This window comes from Rhagoletis zephyria, unplaced genomic scaffold (assembly GCF_001687245.7).
Source record: "Rhagoletis zephyria isolate East Lansing unplaced genomic scaffold, Rhagoletis_zephyria_1.1 Rzeph_scaffold_00246, whole genome shotgun sequence".
Lineage (NCBI taxonomy): Eukaryota > Metazoa > Arthropoda > Insecta > Diptera > Tephritidae > Rhagoletis > Rhagoletis zephyria.
The window spans coordinates 20,173-40,069 of NW_016157330.1; the positions used below are offsets into that span (position 1 = coordinate 20,173).

Below are 19,897 nucleotides of genomic sequence, written 5' to 3' on the forward strand. Positions count from 1 at the left end.
ATTACGCCTCTGCCTATTAACACAGTTTTCCAAGAACTTGGTGGCGGCTTCTGGCTCTATCTCACAAATAACTTGCTCGTTATTCGCCTTAATGGATTGTTCGCAAAACACTGACCCGCTGAGTTGGACAATTGACTATGCCCAGATGGCTGTTAACACGATTACCGAACTTAGCGCACAAAGTGTCGACTTTTGCATGGGCTGTGTGGCATGAGCTAATTTAAAAGTGTGTACATATTTCTTCTTTACATTGTTTTTAGTGCTTTATAGCCTATTATATCCCTGCATGACAAAACAATTACAGCTATACACTTTTATTGTATTAGTCTTACGAATTTTTAAATATTTTGATTTTCCTTAGCGCAACACTCTTGTCATAGATAAACCCCCCACACAAGTGCTGACAACCAGTCCGAACGCAAACTTGCCACAAAATGTACGTTGTGAAATTGCTCGTTGCAGTTTTTATCGAATCTTCGGTACTTTTGTTGTGCACCAGTGGAACTTTATGCATTGCGCAGCGAAACAGTGCAGTAACTAAAACTCAACCAAATTCTATTGAAATGCTACTTGCCGCCATTCAACGAGAGCACAGCTTTAGCACACTGGTCTTCTGGCGGCGTGAACCAGCAGATTGCTTTGCTGAGCTCACCAGCTGGAATTCGCCGAACTATACCGCGAAGCTCAGCTTCAACGCCAGCTACGCGATCTACCTAAATGCGCACTATAATCGCGCAATTCTCAATGTTGTTTGTCTGGACGATTTTGTGGACCTTAATTTGCTCGACAACATGGCTGACGGATTGCTGCATATGCGGGAAACTCGAGTATTATTTCTGCTAAAAAATGTTCCAGCTTCCCAACCGTTCGCTGAGTTGGAAGAACTTTTCACCTACTGCGACCAGGAGCAGCTTTTGAATGTTTTGGCAATACGCAAGGATTTCGCAACGACTGGACTTTTCTACTCATTCAATCGTTTTCCCAATTTCACTATAGAGCATGTGCAATGGCCCGACGTGTACTATCCGAATCGGATCAAGGATCTGCATGGCTTCGCATTACGCACCATGCCCTCACAGGCCGAGCCGGGCTCCATCATCTACACAGATCGGCGAGGTAAGAAGCAAAGCTTAGGCTATATCTATCACCTCATTTCGACATATGCTGTGAAGCTCAACGCCAGCCTGACCTACAGGATGCCCGTGAATGTGGGCGCTAGCATCGAAGTCTCCATTTTGGCAGATCTCACCAGCAATTACGATTTGGATTTCCCAATATGCTTGCAAATGCCTGTCGAAAATATGTCGTTATACGGATTCTCGGGCGTGGTAGAAATCGGTCATTGGATGCCGATGTTGCCACGCGCCGGCTACATTGAGCGCTATCAAATATACAAGTATGTTTTCAGCAGCAATACGCTCATCCTAGATGTAATCATTTTCATTATATTCTCTCTACTCTACGCGCGTATTGCCAATGGCGGGCGCATACCGCGAAGGTCGCAGCAGTGGCCTAACAACGAGATGATCTTCAATGATAAGATATTTCGTGGCGTTGTCGGACTCTCCTTTAAATTGCGTCGAGAACGAAACTATAAATTTTATTTGCTCTATTTTTTAATTTTTGTTCAGGGCATAATTTGGAGCACTGTTTACAGCGCTCATCTTAATGCTTCGTTTAACCAGCCGCCAGCCGGTGAACAAATCAATAGCTATGATGATCTAAAAGCGCGTAACATACAAATTGCCATACCTCAGGGGTCATTTGAGTTACTGGAAAAGTTAATGCCTGAGTCCTTCATGCGTGAGTATAAAGACATCTTTCTCATTATGTCCGAGTTGCGCGACTACTACGCCATACGCAAGAGTCTAGACACGAAGTTCGCCTACTCGGTGTATTCGGAAACATGGGAAATGGTTGCGCGAAGACAGCGCTATTTCTCGCAGCGTCTTTTTCGCATCTCTGATTCGCTCGAATTTCATCAACAAATTTTATTGGCTGTGCCTTTGGCGGAAAATAGCGTTTACCGTGCTTCTTTCAACGCCTATTTGCTGGATATGCATGCATATGGTATGTGGCATCATTGGACGACGATGAGTCTATTTGAAATGGTCAAGGCGGGAAAGCTTAACTTTGAGGATTTGACAAAGCCACGCAGTTGCAAGGCTATACAGCTGTGGGATCTTTACTACATTTGGTTGATTTATATATTCGGCAATGCTATTGGTTGCATGTGCGTCGTAGCGGAAGTATTGCATAAGAAGTTCCTACGTGATACGGTACTAAGAGACTGTAAAGAATATTTCATATCCATTTGGAATGAGTTTAAAGATCAGTTTACTTAGATGAAGATTTTATGAATTTTCGCAAATTTTGTATAAAGTTTGAAAAAGGGATTAATATGGTTTTGTTTAAAGCCATATAAAAATAACAATAAACTTTAACTCGAAAAACATTACGAATATTTCAAAAAAATCAACACATGTACATTTGTTTGGGTTACTGTATGTAGGAGACTATGCCAATCGAAGAATTGCATCGCAAATCCCACTGAAACACAAATTAATTTATGTAAATTTATGCCTCAATGAATTTTTCTATTTAATATGAAATGTTTAGAGGTATGAAAAAATTCTTAAATTAAATTGAGAGGTATTGCTGTAAATATACTTAACGTTTTTAGATACCATTAGATATGTATATTTTACAAAGATATTTTTCTTCTAACGAACGATTTCTACTTTAATATTTCAGCAAAAAATTTAATTAATGATACATCAGTTTGAAGAAGGGAAGCCCACGATGCACAGTGGATAATGAGCAGAAAAAATTATATTGGTGGTGGTCAGTCGCAATGGCCGAGTGAATAAAGCACTAGACTGGCAATAGAGAAATCGGTTCAGCTTCTGACAAAAAAAAAAACTAACTTTGGCCGAACATTGTCAATCTTTTTTTTTATTTAAAAATAGTACAAAGTTTTAGTTTGTTATTGTTTCATTTTCATTTTGAAAATTGCAGAATCAAACCAAAAATTAACTTTTTTATTCTCGCAAAAATATATGAATATTATTGGCGGCAGCAAAACAAAGGTAGGAAATTCATATTAAACATTCATAAATTAACTAATTGGACACTTTTCTCAATGAACATCTGCTGCCAAGAAATTGAAATATTTTTGAATACTGGTATCAAAGCCTACATTTTCTGTTGAAAAAAAAATCCTTTAAAATATTTGTCTGATCCTCCATCAAGTGTGTCTAGTGAACAATTGCTCAGTGCTGAAGGTCAGCTTTATATAGGGATGCAAATTTTGGCGAGTAACATCGATACATCGATGTTTTGATGCATCGGAAAAATCTACATCGATGCTAAAATTCATCGCCAGAAAAACATCGATATATCGATGGTTTACGATATTTTACAATTTCTTAAGTCCTGGTTGAATTCAATGAATAACTTAATAATCTGAAACATGCCATCTTTTGAAATGAAAATACCTTCTGATTTTCTCTGCATTTAATTAACCTTCCTATATCGGCGCTAATTTTCAAAGCCTAGAATCAACAATATTTTCTGTGACGTGGCAATAAATTTGTCGTTTTGGGCGGTCCGCAATTTTTAATGATTACATAACTATGCTAGCATATTCCATACTGGACGCTAAGATCGAAATTTCTGAATGCTTTTCCATAGGATGAGTAATATAAAAATTCATGATAAGTAAAAAAAAAATTAAAATAATTCATAACTTTGATCTATAGCAACGAACGTAGATAATAAGAAGGAAAAACTCGTTATAATTGTAGCGAGTGTGAACATCAGGAGCGCGCCTTCTCCTTTGCCCAAATACGTTTTTTGATTGGATGCAAAGAGAAGGCAGGCCCCTGTTACTCACTTTCGCTACAATTATAACGTGTTGTCCCTTCTTGTTATCTACGTTCTTTGTCTATAGCAGGTTTGAGAGTTACACAGAAGTCGATCTTTAAAAAATCTTTGAAATTGACATCGATGTATTGTCAAGTCGGCGATGTTAAAAATTATTAAACATCGATAGCAAACATCGAATTTCAGGCTAATATTAACGATGTTTCAAAAACATCGATGAATCGTTCGCCTAGCTTAACACCGATAGACGGAATCGGTTGTAAGGTGAAAATGCCGACAGACTTTGATTTTTACATTATAACATACAATTGTTTAATTTCAGGTATTAGGTTCGGCTCTAAAAATCGATGCTCGGTCGCTCTCTAAATTTAAATAAAAAACTTATTTTTCTCCGAAAATATTACAAGCCTTAGAAATCATAGTAATGAAGATAATTAACTTTTAAACGACGTGATAATTTATAAAAGGGTAAGTTAATATTTTTTACCTCATCTTTTATTATCTGTTTCGCCGAATTTAGCAATTTTCGCATTTCTACAAACAATTGAAATTTGCTGGTTTTTAACTTTAAAGGAAAAGCAGTTTAACCCACCGTGAAGCACAATTTATATATTTGTATATAGAGTTTCTGCTTTCCATTTTTGTATAACTCACCTTGCACAAGTTTGCACTTTGTATAACAACAGGATTTTTCCTTACATGTGAATGGCTTCTTAAAGCATTTTGAGGTTAAGCTTGTATGGGAGATTTGCGTAAAAATAAACCGATTACACCATTTTAAAGGCGTTTACTTATATTATAAATGTATGATTATAAATAAATGTACAAAATTTCGGAGTCGTGCATTCATGGCTGCAATTAACACTTCAAGCGTTTTTGGAGTTAGGTTTGTATGGGAGGAATGCTTTAAAATAAACCTGTTTAGTTTTTTTTTTATACGAGTCCTTAGACACACTATATCCGGTCAATTCATTGATCCATTTTGAAGGCCAGCTTCAACGCTTTAGGATAAAAATACAATATTTTTAATAGGATTGTCCCCTGTATAAAATTTTAATTAATCAAGTAAAATATTGCAACGCTTTTAGTCAATGAAACCTATTTAAATGCAGTCAGTCTTCTCCAGGAGAAATAATTTCGAAGAGGGTTGCCAACTACTCAAAAATTAAAATCTCTAAATATAGGAAGAAAACCACTTTTAAGTTGATGACTTGAAGATTTTGACTGAGTAGAACCCTTTTAAATTTTCCTAAGAATAATTCTCTAGAACATTTTAATCCCTTCACGACCTTCAAAATTTGCTTTTTGGAGGTCTTTTGAAGTAAGGTGGGAGCTAATAGGTTAAAATATTCTACGAAAATATTTCCCATGAAATTTTAGTGTACACATCTCAACATTTAATTTAGCTCAGATATTTATTTTAACAATTTTTTTTCCACTTTTGTTAAAAATACTTATATTAGGCAGGAGCATGAAAATTTTAGTACGCCATAAAATAAAAGTACGAGCTAACTTTTGCAAATCCATCGAGTGTGTTATTACTGGATGTGTATACTTTCAGAAAATATTAGCAAGTCCGTGCTGGTTTCAGCTGTCGCACAGTGCTATTATTAACATTTATTTTATTTATTTAAGAAATGAAACTGTATCTATAATACTTTTAAGTCTTTTATAATACACCAACTGGTTAAAACTAACAATTGATCAAATAGCAACAAAAAATATTCATATTTGTATTTTTAATTAAAATCAAGACTTAAAACTGATGATGATAAAAAGTCTGGCATATAAATACGAACATACAAAATTTGGTTTAACAGTAGAAGTGACAGAGACAGAGAAATGATAACAGTTTAATACCAATCGCATTCATTGTGCGGATTTAAAGTAATTATGCACTACTTTTTTGAAGTTACTCCGATTCATCGCTGCTTTGCGGATTCCGGAATTGAGTTCCAGAGCCTTACAGCATTAATGAAGAACAGCCTAGCTGAAGACAAGTAGGAATATTTGGGGACAATCAGACTTTAATGCCTATTAGATCTTGTTAATTTTAATGTTTTCAGAAGGGATTTTGAATAAGCTTATAGATATTCAAAAATGCTGCATCCTAGAATTGTGATTTTCTACATAGAAATTTGGTCATATCTTTTGAAGCCGTAAACGTAACGTGTAACGTTATTAAACGCAACATCAATTTTGTGAAACGAAATAGAGTAAAAATTGCTATACACGAGCCCAGAGTACGTGATGTGTGGTACAATAAGCTGAATAGCCAACTTTATTCTGGTATTCTGGTATCTAAGGGTGTATACGACTCTGACATTCTTAATCTACGTAAAACAGCATACACGTTACTTACAGGAGGTATTCATAGCCCTAACAATGCGGACTGGGACATGATCGTCAAATAATTTAATGAAAATTTTATTTAAAACGTCAAGTTTTTCATCTACGGTCTTGTAGAACCAACAGCCAGTTAACACTTGACAAATCAACGAAAAGATCAGCAACGTTAACAGACTTCAGATCACGACATATAAAAATAACACTATCAGCAGGAAAATTCAACGTCACATCTAATGCACAAAATATTAGGTCATAGTCAGAGGTAAAAGACATTTGTTCAAATTTAAGATTAAGGTCAAGATTAGACGTAATAAGCAGGTCTAGCAAGCTAGGTTTCGAATTGTTGGCGTATCTTGTTGGTAAAAACTTGTTGACTACAGCAAGACCAGCAGTGGATACGTGGTAAAGTAGTTAACATTAAAATAACCACATATAACATTATACTCATATTCAGTTAAAAACAGTGATAATGCTAGTGCTTGGCTTTAGCCGTACAAAAACTTTCCCACGGCTGGAGAAGATTGACGCCAATTGTTTCTACCGCCTAAGCTTCGAGACATACGACAGTACTTCTCGTAGTATTATTTGCAAACTCTCATGCAGAAAAATTGATCCATAATTTAGCAATAGCTTTTAAGAACTGATTGCGATCATGTGTAGAGAACAACTTAAAAACAATGGGGCAGTTATTGCTGCTTTTTTGCCCATTAGTTTTTGCACTACACAGTCGAAAAGCATCACGCAAAGGTGGAGGTTTATGCTGAGCTGCACCGCGGACCTTAGCGAAGATTTCAGACGAGCACTCATCAGCTGCTTGAGGGTTTCCGTTTAGTATCACATCGGTGGAAACTGCATTNAGTTAAGTTCAAATCATTGGAATTAACTAAATTAATTATATCAACAAGTATTTACTTCCTTTTTTCATAAAAAAAACGCTCGTGTTTATAAATTTTTAAATTTAACGAACTTATTTATTTAAATTATCGTAGACAAAAATGCAACCATGTGCCACAATCATATGTTTTTCGTGATTGCAAATTCTTGTTGGCTAAAATTTTTCCAGCAAGAATTTGCAACTTCTTTCAGGAGTACTGTCACTTTGCGCTCTCAGTTTTTGAGTGATGGATAATTTTTTGGTCTGCACGAACGCGATTTGGGCAAGAATCATAATAATTCGAACAAATGCGTACAAATTTTTTGCTCGACGAACAAACCTATAGACATCTTTAAATTTGCCGTTGACCCTCTGCTCCGATTTCATCATTACCGCTATCAATTGTTGGATGATTGAGTCTCTCTGCTCTTGTATTTTCTTCTACATCCAGTCAAACATAGCTGATGCCGGCGTGAGATGAGTTTCAGAAGGGGGTTCAAGGTTTTCTTGTTGGGTTTTTTCGTGTTGATGCCATATGTACATATGTATGTTTGTACGAACTTTTTAAGCTATCAGGTGAAGCAAGCGTTAAAATAAGTCAGGTGAATCAGTGCGTAGGTATCCGCAACAGGAACAACTCGCAGCATACGCCAACACCGGTAGATTAGCAACTTTTGGCAAATTTCAAGATATTACCCAGAAAAAACACTAATATTTAAGCTCTGATAACACGCTTACTCTGATGACCCACGATTAATACATACATTCTTAAAAGACATCTTAAAACTATTTTAGATTTGTCTCAACTTAAATATAATTTTTCCTTTTCCATGATTACATCTTGTCCTCATCTTCAATTTGTGCACACAAATTTCCATAAGTAAACCCAAACTACTCACGCCCAATCCACAGAACAGTAAATACCATGGAAACTTAAAATCTTCCACTCGAATATTATGAAACTGTTCGATGCTGCTATTGTCCTTCAGCGACAGCTTGCCTGTTGCCCACAAATTCACGAACGTCATTGTGTGCCAGTGGTCTAGCAGGCCAGTTTCCATTGTACGCATGATCAGCGAATTCAACGGCTCCGTCAAATGCGAATTCTCCGCCAAGGGTATGCTCAGCAATAAATGATCGAAGAATTTTAAAGGTGGAGCCAAACAAAATATCTTACGTTGAAACGTTTGCTGCTGCAGTTCGAAAATAGGCCAAAGAATTTCAGGCATAGAATATGCATATGTTGTGTCAAATGCCGATCGATGGCGAGCATATGTTTCACCATCTTCCAGCTGCAAAAAATCCTGGAATACGCTGTCGAACCCAGAGCCAAGTCCATTTTGGATAACTCCAATTTCTTCGGGACAAACATGACTTTTAAGTTTGCCCGTCGCATATCATCGAATGAGAGTATCTTTTGCTCAAGTGGCGGACTTGTGAACAAAGTTTGAAAGTAAGCTGAGTACATGTTGTTAACAAACAGACCAAGTAGAAACAGCCAAATGTAAAGCATCTTCAAGGATAGTATTGGACGACGCCTTATTAAAAAAGAGAGTCCGAAAATGCCACGCATAATATTTACATTAATCAAAATATTGGCCAAATTGAACTCAGCTGAACGTTTATAGAATGTATGCTTCATAAAGGTTTCCAGCATGGAGAAGAGCAAATCCAGAATCATTAAAATGCCAATAACTTGAGTTGTGACAATCACCGTGTATATTTCTGAGTATGCAATTGGCTGCGGACATGGCAAGGCAATAAACCAATCCATGTATTTCGCGGTATACGACATATAAGGGTAGCGTTCCTCCGGTCTATAGGAAGCTGGACTCAGGGTAATTGCAAAGTCCAATTTACCTTCCAAAACATACGTCCCTAAATCGTTTATAGACAAATTGTTACCCTGGATGACTGGGTGTATATATTGCCATGTGAAATTGTACTTTTTCGCAAAGGCAATCATCAGGTAACCAACATAACCGCTCAAACGCTGTTTACATGCAGCGTCTTCATAAATGATGGCGAGTGGCGCAATTTGAATCGATAAAGTCTTGAAGGTTGTCCCCTGCATATTGGCGTAGTGGCACAGAAAGTAGCGATCTGTTTTATCTAAAAACTCTAGTGCCCAATGACCGCTTGGAAATGGATGATATCGGTAAAAATTGTGTTCTGTGTAGAAGTTGGAGAATATTGCGATTAAATTGGTCATACGTTGATCTGCCAAAAATGTTTGCAAAGATGCTAATAAGGTTGGTGTAGGTCTGTCGTCTGTATTGCAAGTTGGCAGCCAAGACATTGAGTAGCTGGTGATCGAGCTGCACGGACAAACACGTGACTGCGAGCTGTTTGCTAGTGAAACGGTCCTTAAGTTTATCTTCCGGCGCACTTGCCGAGGCGATGAGCACCGGTACTCTTAAGTATTCCCATACGTTATTTGACGAGATACAAGAATTGTTGGTTGCCTTCAACAGAAATAGAGTTTCGAAAGGTTGCTCGACAAAGATTTGACGTACTGTTTGGAGGAAAAGTGCTTCCGCAGTTAAATTTTGAAAAACTCTCAAATGCATCGGAGTAGTGAATTTAATTAAAGAAATCAGCACAAACACGCGTAGACACGACATAACGAATACCAGTCTTTTTAAGTACTAACTTAGAGGGAGATTTATAAGCTCCCGAAAATCTTATGTTCGAACTAATTGCCATATATGTAGGTATATACTATATAGATATGTATGTACATATTTAAATTGCGCCTATGCGGCTACAGTGCCGCCAATTAAAGTTTTCGTTTGTGTACATAAATGTTTTGTAATCGAAATCAGTTCAAACTAAAATTTTTATACCCAGCGTATCTCCAAAGCTACAGGTAATGTTTATAATCACAAGTGTACTCCTTTAAATTTATGTAACAAAAACTAAGAGTTTAGGGCGATTGCCAACATTTTTCTACAAATTGAGGCAGGGCCGGATCTACGGGGGAAAGGAGGAGGGGAAATAGGGGGGTGCAGAGCTGCATGCAAATCATAAAAAGGATCAGTCCAGCGGTTTCGTCTTGACCTGCAGGCTGTGTCGGAGTCACAGCCGCTAAACTTAAACGTAGAAAACGTGATATTATTAAGATCACATCCAAGCTAAAAACTGTACGTATTGTATTGTAATGAATTGAATTTAATAAATCAATATGAATCGCAAAAGTATTAATACTTAGCAATAGAGAAGCAGAACAAAATGAACTTCAATCATATGTACCATCAGCTTACAAATAGATATATGCCATGACGTGTATCATTATTTCGATGCATTTTTATTTTTTTTTCATATTGCAGAAATTTGTATTACTTTTCATATTAGCCTAGGTCCCCGTATTAGTATTCTTCTTCGAGCTCATGCTCGTCTTCGGATTTGTGCATAAGTTAGCTAAGACTTCTGAAACAGCTGGCGACTCTCCTAAATATAGTTAAGATGTATACATAAATATTTCATGTGCCTGATGAATTAAGTTAAATTTGACTTTTTAAATTAGTGACAACGCTCCTAAATACAGTTCATAAATAAAGTCTTTTTAAACCCATTTCATTTGATACCCATATTTTTAATAATTGCTTTAACTTATTAAAAAATTTGAGTCTAAGTTGTTGCCAGGTGGCAACCCTCTTTAATAAACTAAATATTTAAAATGAGGATATCTTATCACCTTCGTTTCCTGTAGTATTTTAATATTTCATTTAACTCATGCATACTTTATTTGAAATCTAATTTTTAAACGGGTGGCAACCCTATTGAAAATATTTTCAAACCACAACTGCTTTCGTCTAACAGCCATATCAGGATATACATTTCAATTTTCTGCCATTATTTAAGTCGTACTTGCTTTTTGAAACAGGTGGCAACCCTCCTACATATGTGTAATTAAGAAATAAAGCCTTTTCAAAACCATTTCGATCCATACTTATAGTGTAATAGTTGATATAACTTAAAAATAATTTGAATATAATTTTTTTAATCGGGTGGCAATTTTTTTTTGAAAAAATAAGAAGCTATTGCACATCTACAGGCCAAGCCCATTTATTTGATACCTCATTTTGTTTATATATATTTCCTCTCAACTGCGCAATCGGTTTTTGGTATCCTTTTGTCGCTGCCAGCACCTAACTGTTTTTACACATGCACGTGTTTGCAAATTGATGATGAAGTGATTTTGTATGGAAAATTATTTATGCCCATATATTTGAATAAAATAAACATACTTAGAAGATATCTATCAATACTTCCCAGGAAAAGAAAATACCTGAGTGTTTGACTATAGAACACAAAAACAAAATCATTCGAGCGGTTTTCAAGCACTTTGGTATTAAAAAAAATTGTAAATTTTTTCAAAAATTTGTTGCCTTTAAATTCTCGATATTTCTTGAGTTTATATAAAATTTGTACACGATAATATTTGCACTGCTCCAGAGAACCTATATTCCGAAAATGAAAGTTATATCTGCCAACCGTAAGTTGCTAGAGCGCTTTAAAGGCTCAAAATTTACCCCGAAATAAGCCATTTTTACCGTTGCTTCTACGACAAGCACCGCATCGGTTACTTACATAAATATATCTGTCGAGAGGTTTAGAATTTTGTCTTTGAAATGGCACACTTTTCTTTGCAATCGCTTCACTAGTTCTCGTGCAATTAGCGTTTTCATGAAGCCCTAAAAATTACAACTACGACATTTGAGCATAGCATCCATATCGAAACGTAAGACGTATTCTACGTCCAAAATTTATTTATTTATTATTTATTTAGTCTACAGAAATGAAATATATAATGCATTTTTCAAATATATTTCTCGGCTTAAAATTTATGATATTAGTATAATAAAAAGTACAAAAACTGATTTTTTTTTTTTAATATATCCGTTGGATTTTGCATGTTTTTTTTCGAAGAACAATATCTTTGAAAAATTTTTTTAAGGTCAAGGAGTGATTGCAGTTAATTGGCAATATTTTTCCTTGAAAGGCAATTACATCAACTCCCAAAGCTATTTTGTTTCATATCAAAATATTGGTTCTGTCGAAAGCGCTACGATTAATTGGCACGAAGTGTTAAAAAAGCACACTGTGTGCCGTCGAGTTAGCTCGAATATCTTAGTTTTCAGTCGAAAAATGTAATTTTGAAATTTTAAAATTACAACGGTGTAAAACATATGACTCAAAACATATGATTTATAAAAATATAATTCATTTATAAACAATATAAAATAAAATAAAACAAAATAAAATAAAATAAAATAAAATAAAATAAAATAAAATAAAATAAAATAAAATAAAATAAAATAAAATAAAATAAAATAAAATAAAATAAAATANGAAATATTTTGAGAAGGAAATTGGCAAGTAAGGTTAACTTCTTAGAACCACTTTTGCGAAGAACTAAGATAAAAAACAAGACTGAACATAAACAAGGTGAAAAAATTCCAGAAACAAACTCTGCCAAGAAAAATATATAATATATATTTAAGGCGATCTTCTAGCAAATGCAACAGAAAATGAGCGAGCAAATAAGTGACAGAAATTCCAAGATAATCCTTGTTTGGCAGCCCGTCTGCACTTATGGTAAAAACACAGCTTCTTTGTGACATCGGGGACAATCAACAGCGAAGCAGTGCTTGCAGAAGAGATAACATCTACTCTTACGTAACATGAAGTATCCAATTTGTTGTGGCTTGACCTCATTTCATGATACTACGGCACATCAGACATATGAGTGCCGTAAAGGAATAACGTAAATTTGGTAACAAAAGAAGGCAATCTACCAAACGTCTTAAGGCTGAATGAGAGAAACTGGGCTCTAGTTGAAAGCGAAATAAAAGCCACAAAAAATGCAACCAAAAACATTCAAGACTTTGAAAAAAAGTGGGCTTTAGCAACAGGTACATAGGTAGTTAGATACTACTATAGATACGATAGTTTGCGGGGTTACGGAAAATTCAAAACTTCTTATTAAAAATTAACAGCTTTTGTTTATTTACTACTTTGTGTGAATTGTGTTTCGTTATAAAACTAAAATGCTTTTGTTTTTCAAAATCTGACAGCTGGTTCAAAACATAACACATTTTTTACACCGGACAATTTTGTTCAGCGCAGTCCTTATAAAGCTGTTGCCAAGAATGTTACATAAATACCCTTGTATCAAGTGCGCTTGGTTGTAAAATCAGCTAATTATCATTTTCAATACGAAAGCGTAACATATCCAAGTTTGTATTTTAGTGCAATGACTGTAACACGATTAGTAAAACAAGTCACATCAATTAATAATGCAATGGTACAGGCATTTCATTGTAGTCAAATCCCAAGAGGGTTTTGCTGTTCCCTATCAATTTGATTTTCACTGCAGTTAAATTTGATGAAATGCTATGTAAATAATAATCGAGTTCAAATATTATTCTTAATTTATTTCAATCCTTAATTCCTACTGAAATGTGTACACTAATGCTCTACCCAGAATTATAGCGGACGATGGTAAAAAGCTGAGCAGTGGCCGCAGTTAAAATTAAATATCTTTTCGGTACAATGAAAACATTGGACAACTTGTGAAAATAATAAAATTACTACAATCAACACTCCGTCAAATCCAAGTCAGTTTGCGATAGATTAACGCACTTTGCATGAAAAAAATCACTGAATCTTAGACTTTATGCGGTCGACCTTTTGACCACAAACACAAGGCATTGTCAAAAGCGAAATCAAATAGTAAATGTAAATGTCCTAGTGTCCAAGTGAAACGAGTAAACAGAGCGTTTTACTCTAGCACATAACAAACGCACACGATAGAAATTAAAATATCCGCACCGACAAGCGCTGAGCAGAAACACGTCACAAGTACATAAAAACACGTCAAATTATCCAAAATTTTGTAAAAACTTTGAATCATTAATTTGTATGCCATTTGATGCAGAATGAATACATTGTATGTAGAATGCTTATGTGGAGAAAAGTTTTTGGGTGTAAAAAGGTTTTGAGGCACCAGATATAAACCGCTGGACCTAATCAAGAATAAGCTGATAAAAAAGTAGGCTAATTTTTGGCTTAGCCTAGATGGTGAATATGAAAACGTCCAAAAAATGGCTAAACTAAATTAAGTTCAGTTGGAGAAACCCAGCCTATGTCGTCGAAAAGGTCTCGCTCAGGACTATAATTGGTCATTAAGCAATTTCGTAATACGGCTTAATGCACATATCTATAAGTATGTAGATGTAGGCGGCAAGGAAATGTAATGATTAATTAATCAAAACTTAATGAATTCAAAAACGATTTATGGGACAAAGTCATTAACTACATCTTGATAATTTGATAATTTATAGAACATAAAATCATAAAATACTTTCCTACTATTGTTATTTATATATATCCGGTCGCTGGCTAACATCGATTTTATGATCTTATAAATGTACATACATATGCATTTACTGTTCTTTTTTTTCAAAACGATATATGAAAAAGCTGTATTAAAAATATTATTACCTTAGTTAGTATTAAAGTGGAAGGCTATGCACAATGACGTATACACTACCATTATTGCTAATTTCCTTGTTAACTAGCAATGCCGCAACGCATTTGGAAGCATTTCAAAGTTTAACTACTGATGCAGTTTTCTTCAGTACAATACATCGAATCTATGTTGAGGAGCCTTTCGAGACCATATTTCTATTACAAACAACAAACAATGCTTGCATCTCATCAAAAAAGTTATGGAAGCTGTTGAAAGTACCGCTGCTCATCGCCTCGGGCAGTGCACCGGCAGATAAGCTGAAGGAACGTTTCAACAGCAAACAACTCGCTATAACGTGTTTGTCCGCACATCCCGATCGCCAGCTTCTCAATGTCTTGGCCAGCAACTTGCAATATAGCCGACAGACTCGTATTATCTTACATATCGCTGATGCGAAACCCACTCCCAACCTGCTCGTTTATTTGCGGAAATACTTGGATGATAAACTTATGTCGAATGTGATTGCGATCTTCTTCAATTTCTACACAGAAAACATCTACTACCGATATCATCCATTTCCGAGCGGCCATTGGGTTCGAGAATTTTTAAACAAAACCGAGCGCTTGTTTCTGTGCCACCTCGCAAATATGCAGGGGAAAACTTTCAAGACTTCGCCCGGTCAAACTGCACCTCGCACAATGATCTATGAGGACGAGGCAGGCCAACAACACTTAAGCGGCTATCTCGGTTACATGATGACCACCTTTGCGGAGAAGCACAATATCAGTTGGCAGTATTTAAAACCAGTTATACCAGGCAGCAGCACATATTCGCGGGTTATAATTAATTATACCAGGGAAGGGATACTGGATCTTGCCATCACTCTGGGCTTAGCTTCGCCTCACCCGTTTACATCATATCCTGTGGAGAATATTGAATGGTTTATTATGTTGCCATGCCCGCAACCAATTGAATACTCAGAAATATATGCGATGGTCGTCACAACGCAAGTTATTGGCATTTTGGTGATTCTGGATTTGCTCTTCTCGCTGCTGGAGACTTTTGTAAAGCATAAATTCTATAAGCGGTCAGCTGAATTCAATCTGCTCAATATTTTGCTGAATGAAAATATTTTCCGCGGAATGTTCGGTCTTACTTTTCATATTAGGCGACGTCCAATACTTTGCTTAAAGATGCTTTACATTTTTCTATTTTTACTGGGTCTATTCATTAACAACATGTACTCAGCTTATTTTCAAACTTTGCTCACAAGTCCGCCTCTTAAGCAGAAAATACTCACATTTGATGATATGCGGCGGGCAAATTTGAAAATCATGTTTGATCGCTACGAATTCCAAGTAACTCAGAATGTACCTGACTCTGAATTTCACAACATATTAGAGGGCATTTCGCAGCTGGTGGATACTGAGACATTTCAACGCCATCGTGCAGAATATGACACAAAATATGCCTATACTATGCCGGAATCACTTTGGCCTATTTTCGAACTGCAACAGCGAACATTTGAACGTAAAATATTTTGTTTGGCTCCAACTTTAAAAATTTTCGATCGTTTATTGCTGAGCATACCTCTGGCGGAGAATTCGTATTTGAAGGAGCCTTTGAATATGCTAATATTGCGTACAATGGAAACTGGCCTGGTGGACCATTGGCGCACTATGACATTCATAGATATGTGGGCAATAGGCAAGCTCTCTTTGAAGGACAATAGCAGCAGCGAACAATTCCATAATATTCGCGTGGAAGACATGAAGCTTCCGTGGTACTTACTACTCTGTGGATTGGGTATTAGTAGTTTGGTTTTTGTTATGGAAATTTGTGTAGAAAAAATAAAGAAAAGGAAATGTGTGAATTACAGATTTCTGTATTAAAATATTATGTAAACAATGTTAAAGAGGGCATGTCATTACTTTGAAAAGTTCGCACTTTTTCAAAGTAAGGACAGGCCCTATTTAACATTGTTTACGTTATATTTTAATAAAGAATTATTTAATTCAGTATTTTTAATTAGTTTGACAAAACTTTTGTTGCTGGAAATAATTGGAACGCGAAATATTTTCCTGAGTTTTGGTCAGTGCATGACAGCATGCATCAGAAACAGCAACCTTTTCCAGACAGCACAACAGTGGCGAAGGGTGGCATCGCCGGCTAAAAGTAGTTGTTGGGAGAATCAATTCTCAATTTTATAATCTCGTATTGAATTTACAAGTAGGGCTTATTTTTCCGAAAACCCAAATTTCCACAAAGGAAATTGAAGAACAGAATGAAAGAAAATACAAGTAATTCAAAAAATAAGCTGCTTATAAGAACTATTAAAAAAAGAAATGAGTTAAGTCACAGTTTTTTTTTTTTTGAAGAGAATTGTATATATGGAAAATATAAGTTTATTTTGATAATCGTAAAAACTCGCCGTAAGAATTTTTATACTTTTCTTAAATGCAGATTTAAGCCATGGCACAATAAACAGGTGAAGTAATAAAACAGCTTTCTCGCTTTATTTTCTGACATTCGACTGCCAAATTTTATAGGCAAATTTTAAAATAAGGCAGTGTCAAAATTTTTCTTCGCACTATAATTACCTCACCTGGCATAATTCCACCATGGATTTAAGCCATGGATGCGAATATGTTAAATTTTGTAAGATTTTCTCTACCACAAAAGCAGAATTTTGAAAGACGAAATTGCGAAAAGTAGAATTTTGTGAAATAAAATGTCAAAATGTAGAACTTTCAAGAGCAGAATTTTGAAAAAGAAGAGTTAAAAAAGCAGAATTAAAAAATACAGAATTTTTATCGAGAAGAATTTTTTTAACATTTTGTAGAATTGTGCGATGTAGAATTTTGTAATGCAGAATAATATGACGCTCCCACTTTTAAGCATGTTTCGAGGAAATTTTTTCTTTTCTGAATGAAATGAGAGACTGACTGAAATGAGATTTCCATGTAATTTTCTTTTGTGTGGTATGTTTGAACTTTATCGTGTGTGGTAGAGTTATTTACACTTTCATTTATTTACTTTTTAACCGGTGCTGGCATCGTTCATTCACATTCGTTCGATGACAGTCAAATCCGCACCACGTGTTATAAAGGTAACCATCACTATTAGAGCCGAATACGGAACAAAAAATAGTTTTGCAAATTTTTTCCGCAATAGCTTACAGATCTGAAAGCCTTCTTTTGTGATCCTAGATGTATTAGCCCTGAAACAGTATCCTTATAGTAACATAACGAATTTGTAGGATAATTTTCTGGAGATTTTTACCTCGTAAAATTTGTTTAAAAAATTCGTTAAATTTTAGTATAATGAAGTGAAATTTTAAGTTGCTAAGGCTTAACAATAATTTTTGGCAATGTTTTTCGTTGACTGTGTTACGCATTTTTTTCATACAAATTAAGTATATTCGACCATTTTTTTTAAAGAGAAGCAAATGATCTGTTGAGGCGTTGAAACACCGCATACAGGACAAATACAGGACATTAAAAGAAATAAAAAAAATTTGGCGTCCCGTATAAAATAAACAAATTACTAGGACAATGGGTCAAAAAAGAGGACTGTCCTGTCCTGTATAATACAGGACGGATGGTCTCCGTAGGTACGCATGTTACATATGTATGTATTTAGTAAGAGTCCGAAAGACAGCATAGATCAGTAGTGCATAAACCTTTAACTATTAGCATTTGCAGTAATTTGTAGGGCTTTCTAAATGAAATATTACATATACAAATACATATGTATGTACTAGGGATGTTGCGAATGTGGAATTTTAGTGATCCGCGGATGCGAATGCGGATGCGGATGTTTAAAAGCTAACATCCGCGGATGCGAATGCGAATGCGGATGTCAAATATTTTTAAGAAGTAATTTTGGTGAGTACATTAGGGGATTTAGGTAAATAAAAAATGGAAAAGTTTTTTTAATAATACTTTTTTATTTAGTATTTCAATTCAAGAATTGGATCATTGTATTTAAGAAAGAGTAATTTTGCTGCCTTTTCGGATTACAGCATTGATTATTGCGAATGCGAATGCGAATGTTAAAATTTATGCGGAAGTTCCGCGGTTGCGAATGCGAATGCGAATATTCGCAACAACCCTGGTATGTACTTAAGTACTACATTCCATATATTAAAATTGTGTGAGAATTTGCTTTCTTTTTGTGATGCTTGTGTCATTCAATACCCCTTTTATTGGTACTTCGTCGTTTTTTACTTATTAACTTCTGTGTTTAAATCATCACGAATAGTTAGTAATTAGAAAATGTTGATATAAATGAACGTAAACAAAGAATGAATGGCTGACACTCAATTTATATGTATTATCGCGTGTGACAGTTTGCTAATGGGATTCCCTAAAAAGCAATTAAAGTTACATTAAGTCAGAAGCAAAGTAAAAAAGGTAAATAAACTACAAAAAAAATCCATATAAAATTAAACGCGTGGCAGGGAGGCGGGTCAAACGGCGGGAACACTAAGAAGGCAGAGATTCGCAATTTAAAGGCGCCGAGTAGCGATAGACAATAGCAGCTAAATAGTTAAAAAAAAAAACACTTAAAAAAAAATGTGCTCAAGTGCTACCGTTCCAGCGCAAATAGCAAATCGATTCGCTATAGTCACATGGTGGACAAATCGTTCGCTTGATTCATCGATTAAGCCAAGGAAATCGAAAGTCAGTCGAAAACAAATAATGTAAGCGGCAATCTAATAAATAAAATTTAAGTTAATAAAAAAGTCTCCAAAGCAATAGCAATAAATATGTAATGTACAGCAGCAATGGTGCCTGCCGACAAATTGCCAAGACCAAAAGTGAAACCGTTCGAGCAATAGTGACGTACTATTTCAAGCATGCAATGAAACAACCACAAGAAAGTATTGCTAATAACAGAAGCATACGATGCCTGCGCTGCATGATCTTCACTGCGTATGCACAAGGAAAATTCAGTAAATGCCCTGCAGGAAAATTTAAGGCACCAAAACTAGTTTATAGAAGAAAGCGTTCGTTTGAACTTGCTGGTCTGAAATTGTATGAAATAGCAATTGCTTAGTTTTTATTCGGCCAGTAAAATCTATTTAGTTTATTTCTGAAGAATTTTAAGGCCTCACCGCAAAGGGTTGTTCCCGGTAAATACTTCTGTGAGGTAGAAAGAGCTTTAGACTTTTCAAGTCGATGTCTAATGATTTACCTCGAAATTCATCTGTCACGTAGTAGTCACTGTATTCTTAAATGTACCTCTAAGTCTCGCCCGACAGCAGCAACGTCCTTAAGGGTTCCTTGCTTTGTCAGTTCATCATCCAA

At 35.5% G+C, this 19,897-nt stretch overlaps 3 protein-coding genes across 3 annotated transcripts; 2 read left to right on the forward strand and 1 right to left on the reverse strand.

Moving 5' to 3' along the window:
- Positions 1-434: 434 nt before the first annotated feature.
- LOC108358380 (uncharacterized) lies at positions 435-2,345 on the forward strand. The gene has a single exon (XM_017609669.1). The coding sequence runs from the start codon at positions 435-437 to the stop codon at positions 2,343-2,345; it is 1,911 nt and encodes a 636-aa protein (XP_017465158.1).
- Positions 2,346-7,899: 5,554 nt separating this feature from the next.
- Positions 7,900-9,407, reverse strand: LOC108358381 (uncharacterized). Its single transcript, XM_017609670.1, has 2 exons — positions 8,479-9,407; positions 7,900-8,422 (listed from the first exon to the last, which is right to left on the reverse strand). Exons 1-2 carry the CDS (start codon positions 9,405-9,407, stop codon positions 7,900-7,902), a joined length of 1,452 nt encoding a protein of 483 aa, XP_017465159.1.
- A 5,243-nt stretch (positions 9,408-14,650) lies between these two features.
- LOC108358382 (uncharacterized) lies at positions 14,651-16,758 on the forward strand. Its single transcript, XM_017609671.1, has 2 exons — positions 14,651-16,405; positions 16,618-16,758. Exons 1-2 carry the CDS (start codon positions 14,651-14,653, stop codon positions 16,756-16,758), a joined length of 1,896 nt encoding a protein of 631 aa, XP_017465160.1.
- Positions 16,759-19,897: the final 3,139 nt, after the last annotated feature.

Excerpts from the sequence above, each read along its gene's own strand:
- LOC108358380 (XM_017609669.1), top strand. The coding sequence starts at position 435 with ATGTACGTTGTGAAATTGCTCGTTGCAGTTTTTATCGAATCTTCGGTA.
- LOC108358381 (XM_017609670.1), bottom strand. The coding sequence starts at position 9,407 with ATGTCTTGGCTGCCAACTTGCAATACAGACGACAGACCTACACCAACC. Across the intron at positions 8,423-8,478 it reads CGGGCAAACTTAAAAGTCAT|CGTATTCCAGGATTTTTTGC; the intron begins GTTTGTCCCGAA and ends TGGGTTCGACAG.
- LOC108358382 (XM_017609671.1), top strand. The coding sequence starts at position 14,651 with ATGACGTATACACTACCATTATTGCTAATTTCCTTGTTAACTAGCAAT. Across the intron at positions 16,406-16,617 it reads GATTGGGTATTAGTAGTTTG|TTTGACAAAACTTTTGTTGC; the intron begins GTTTTTGTTATG and ends ATTTTTAATTAG.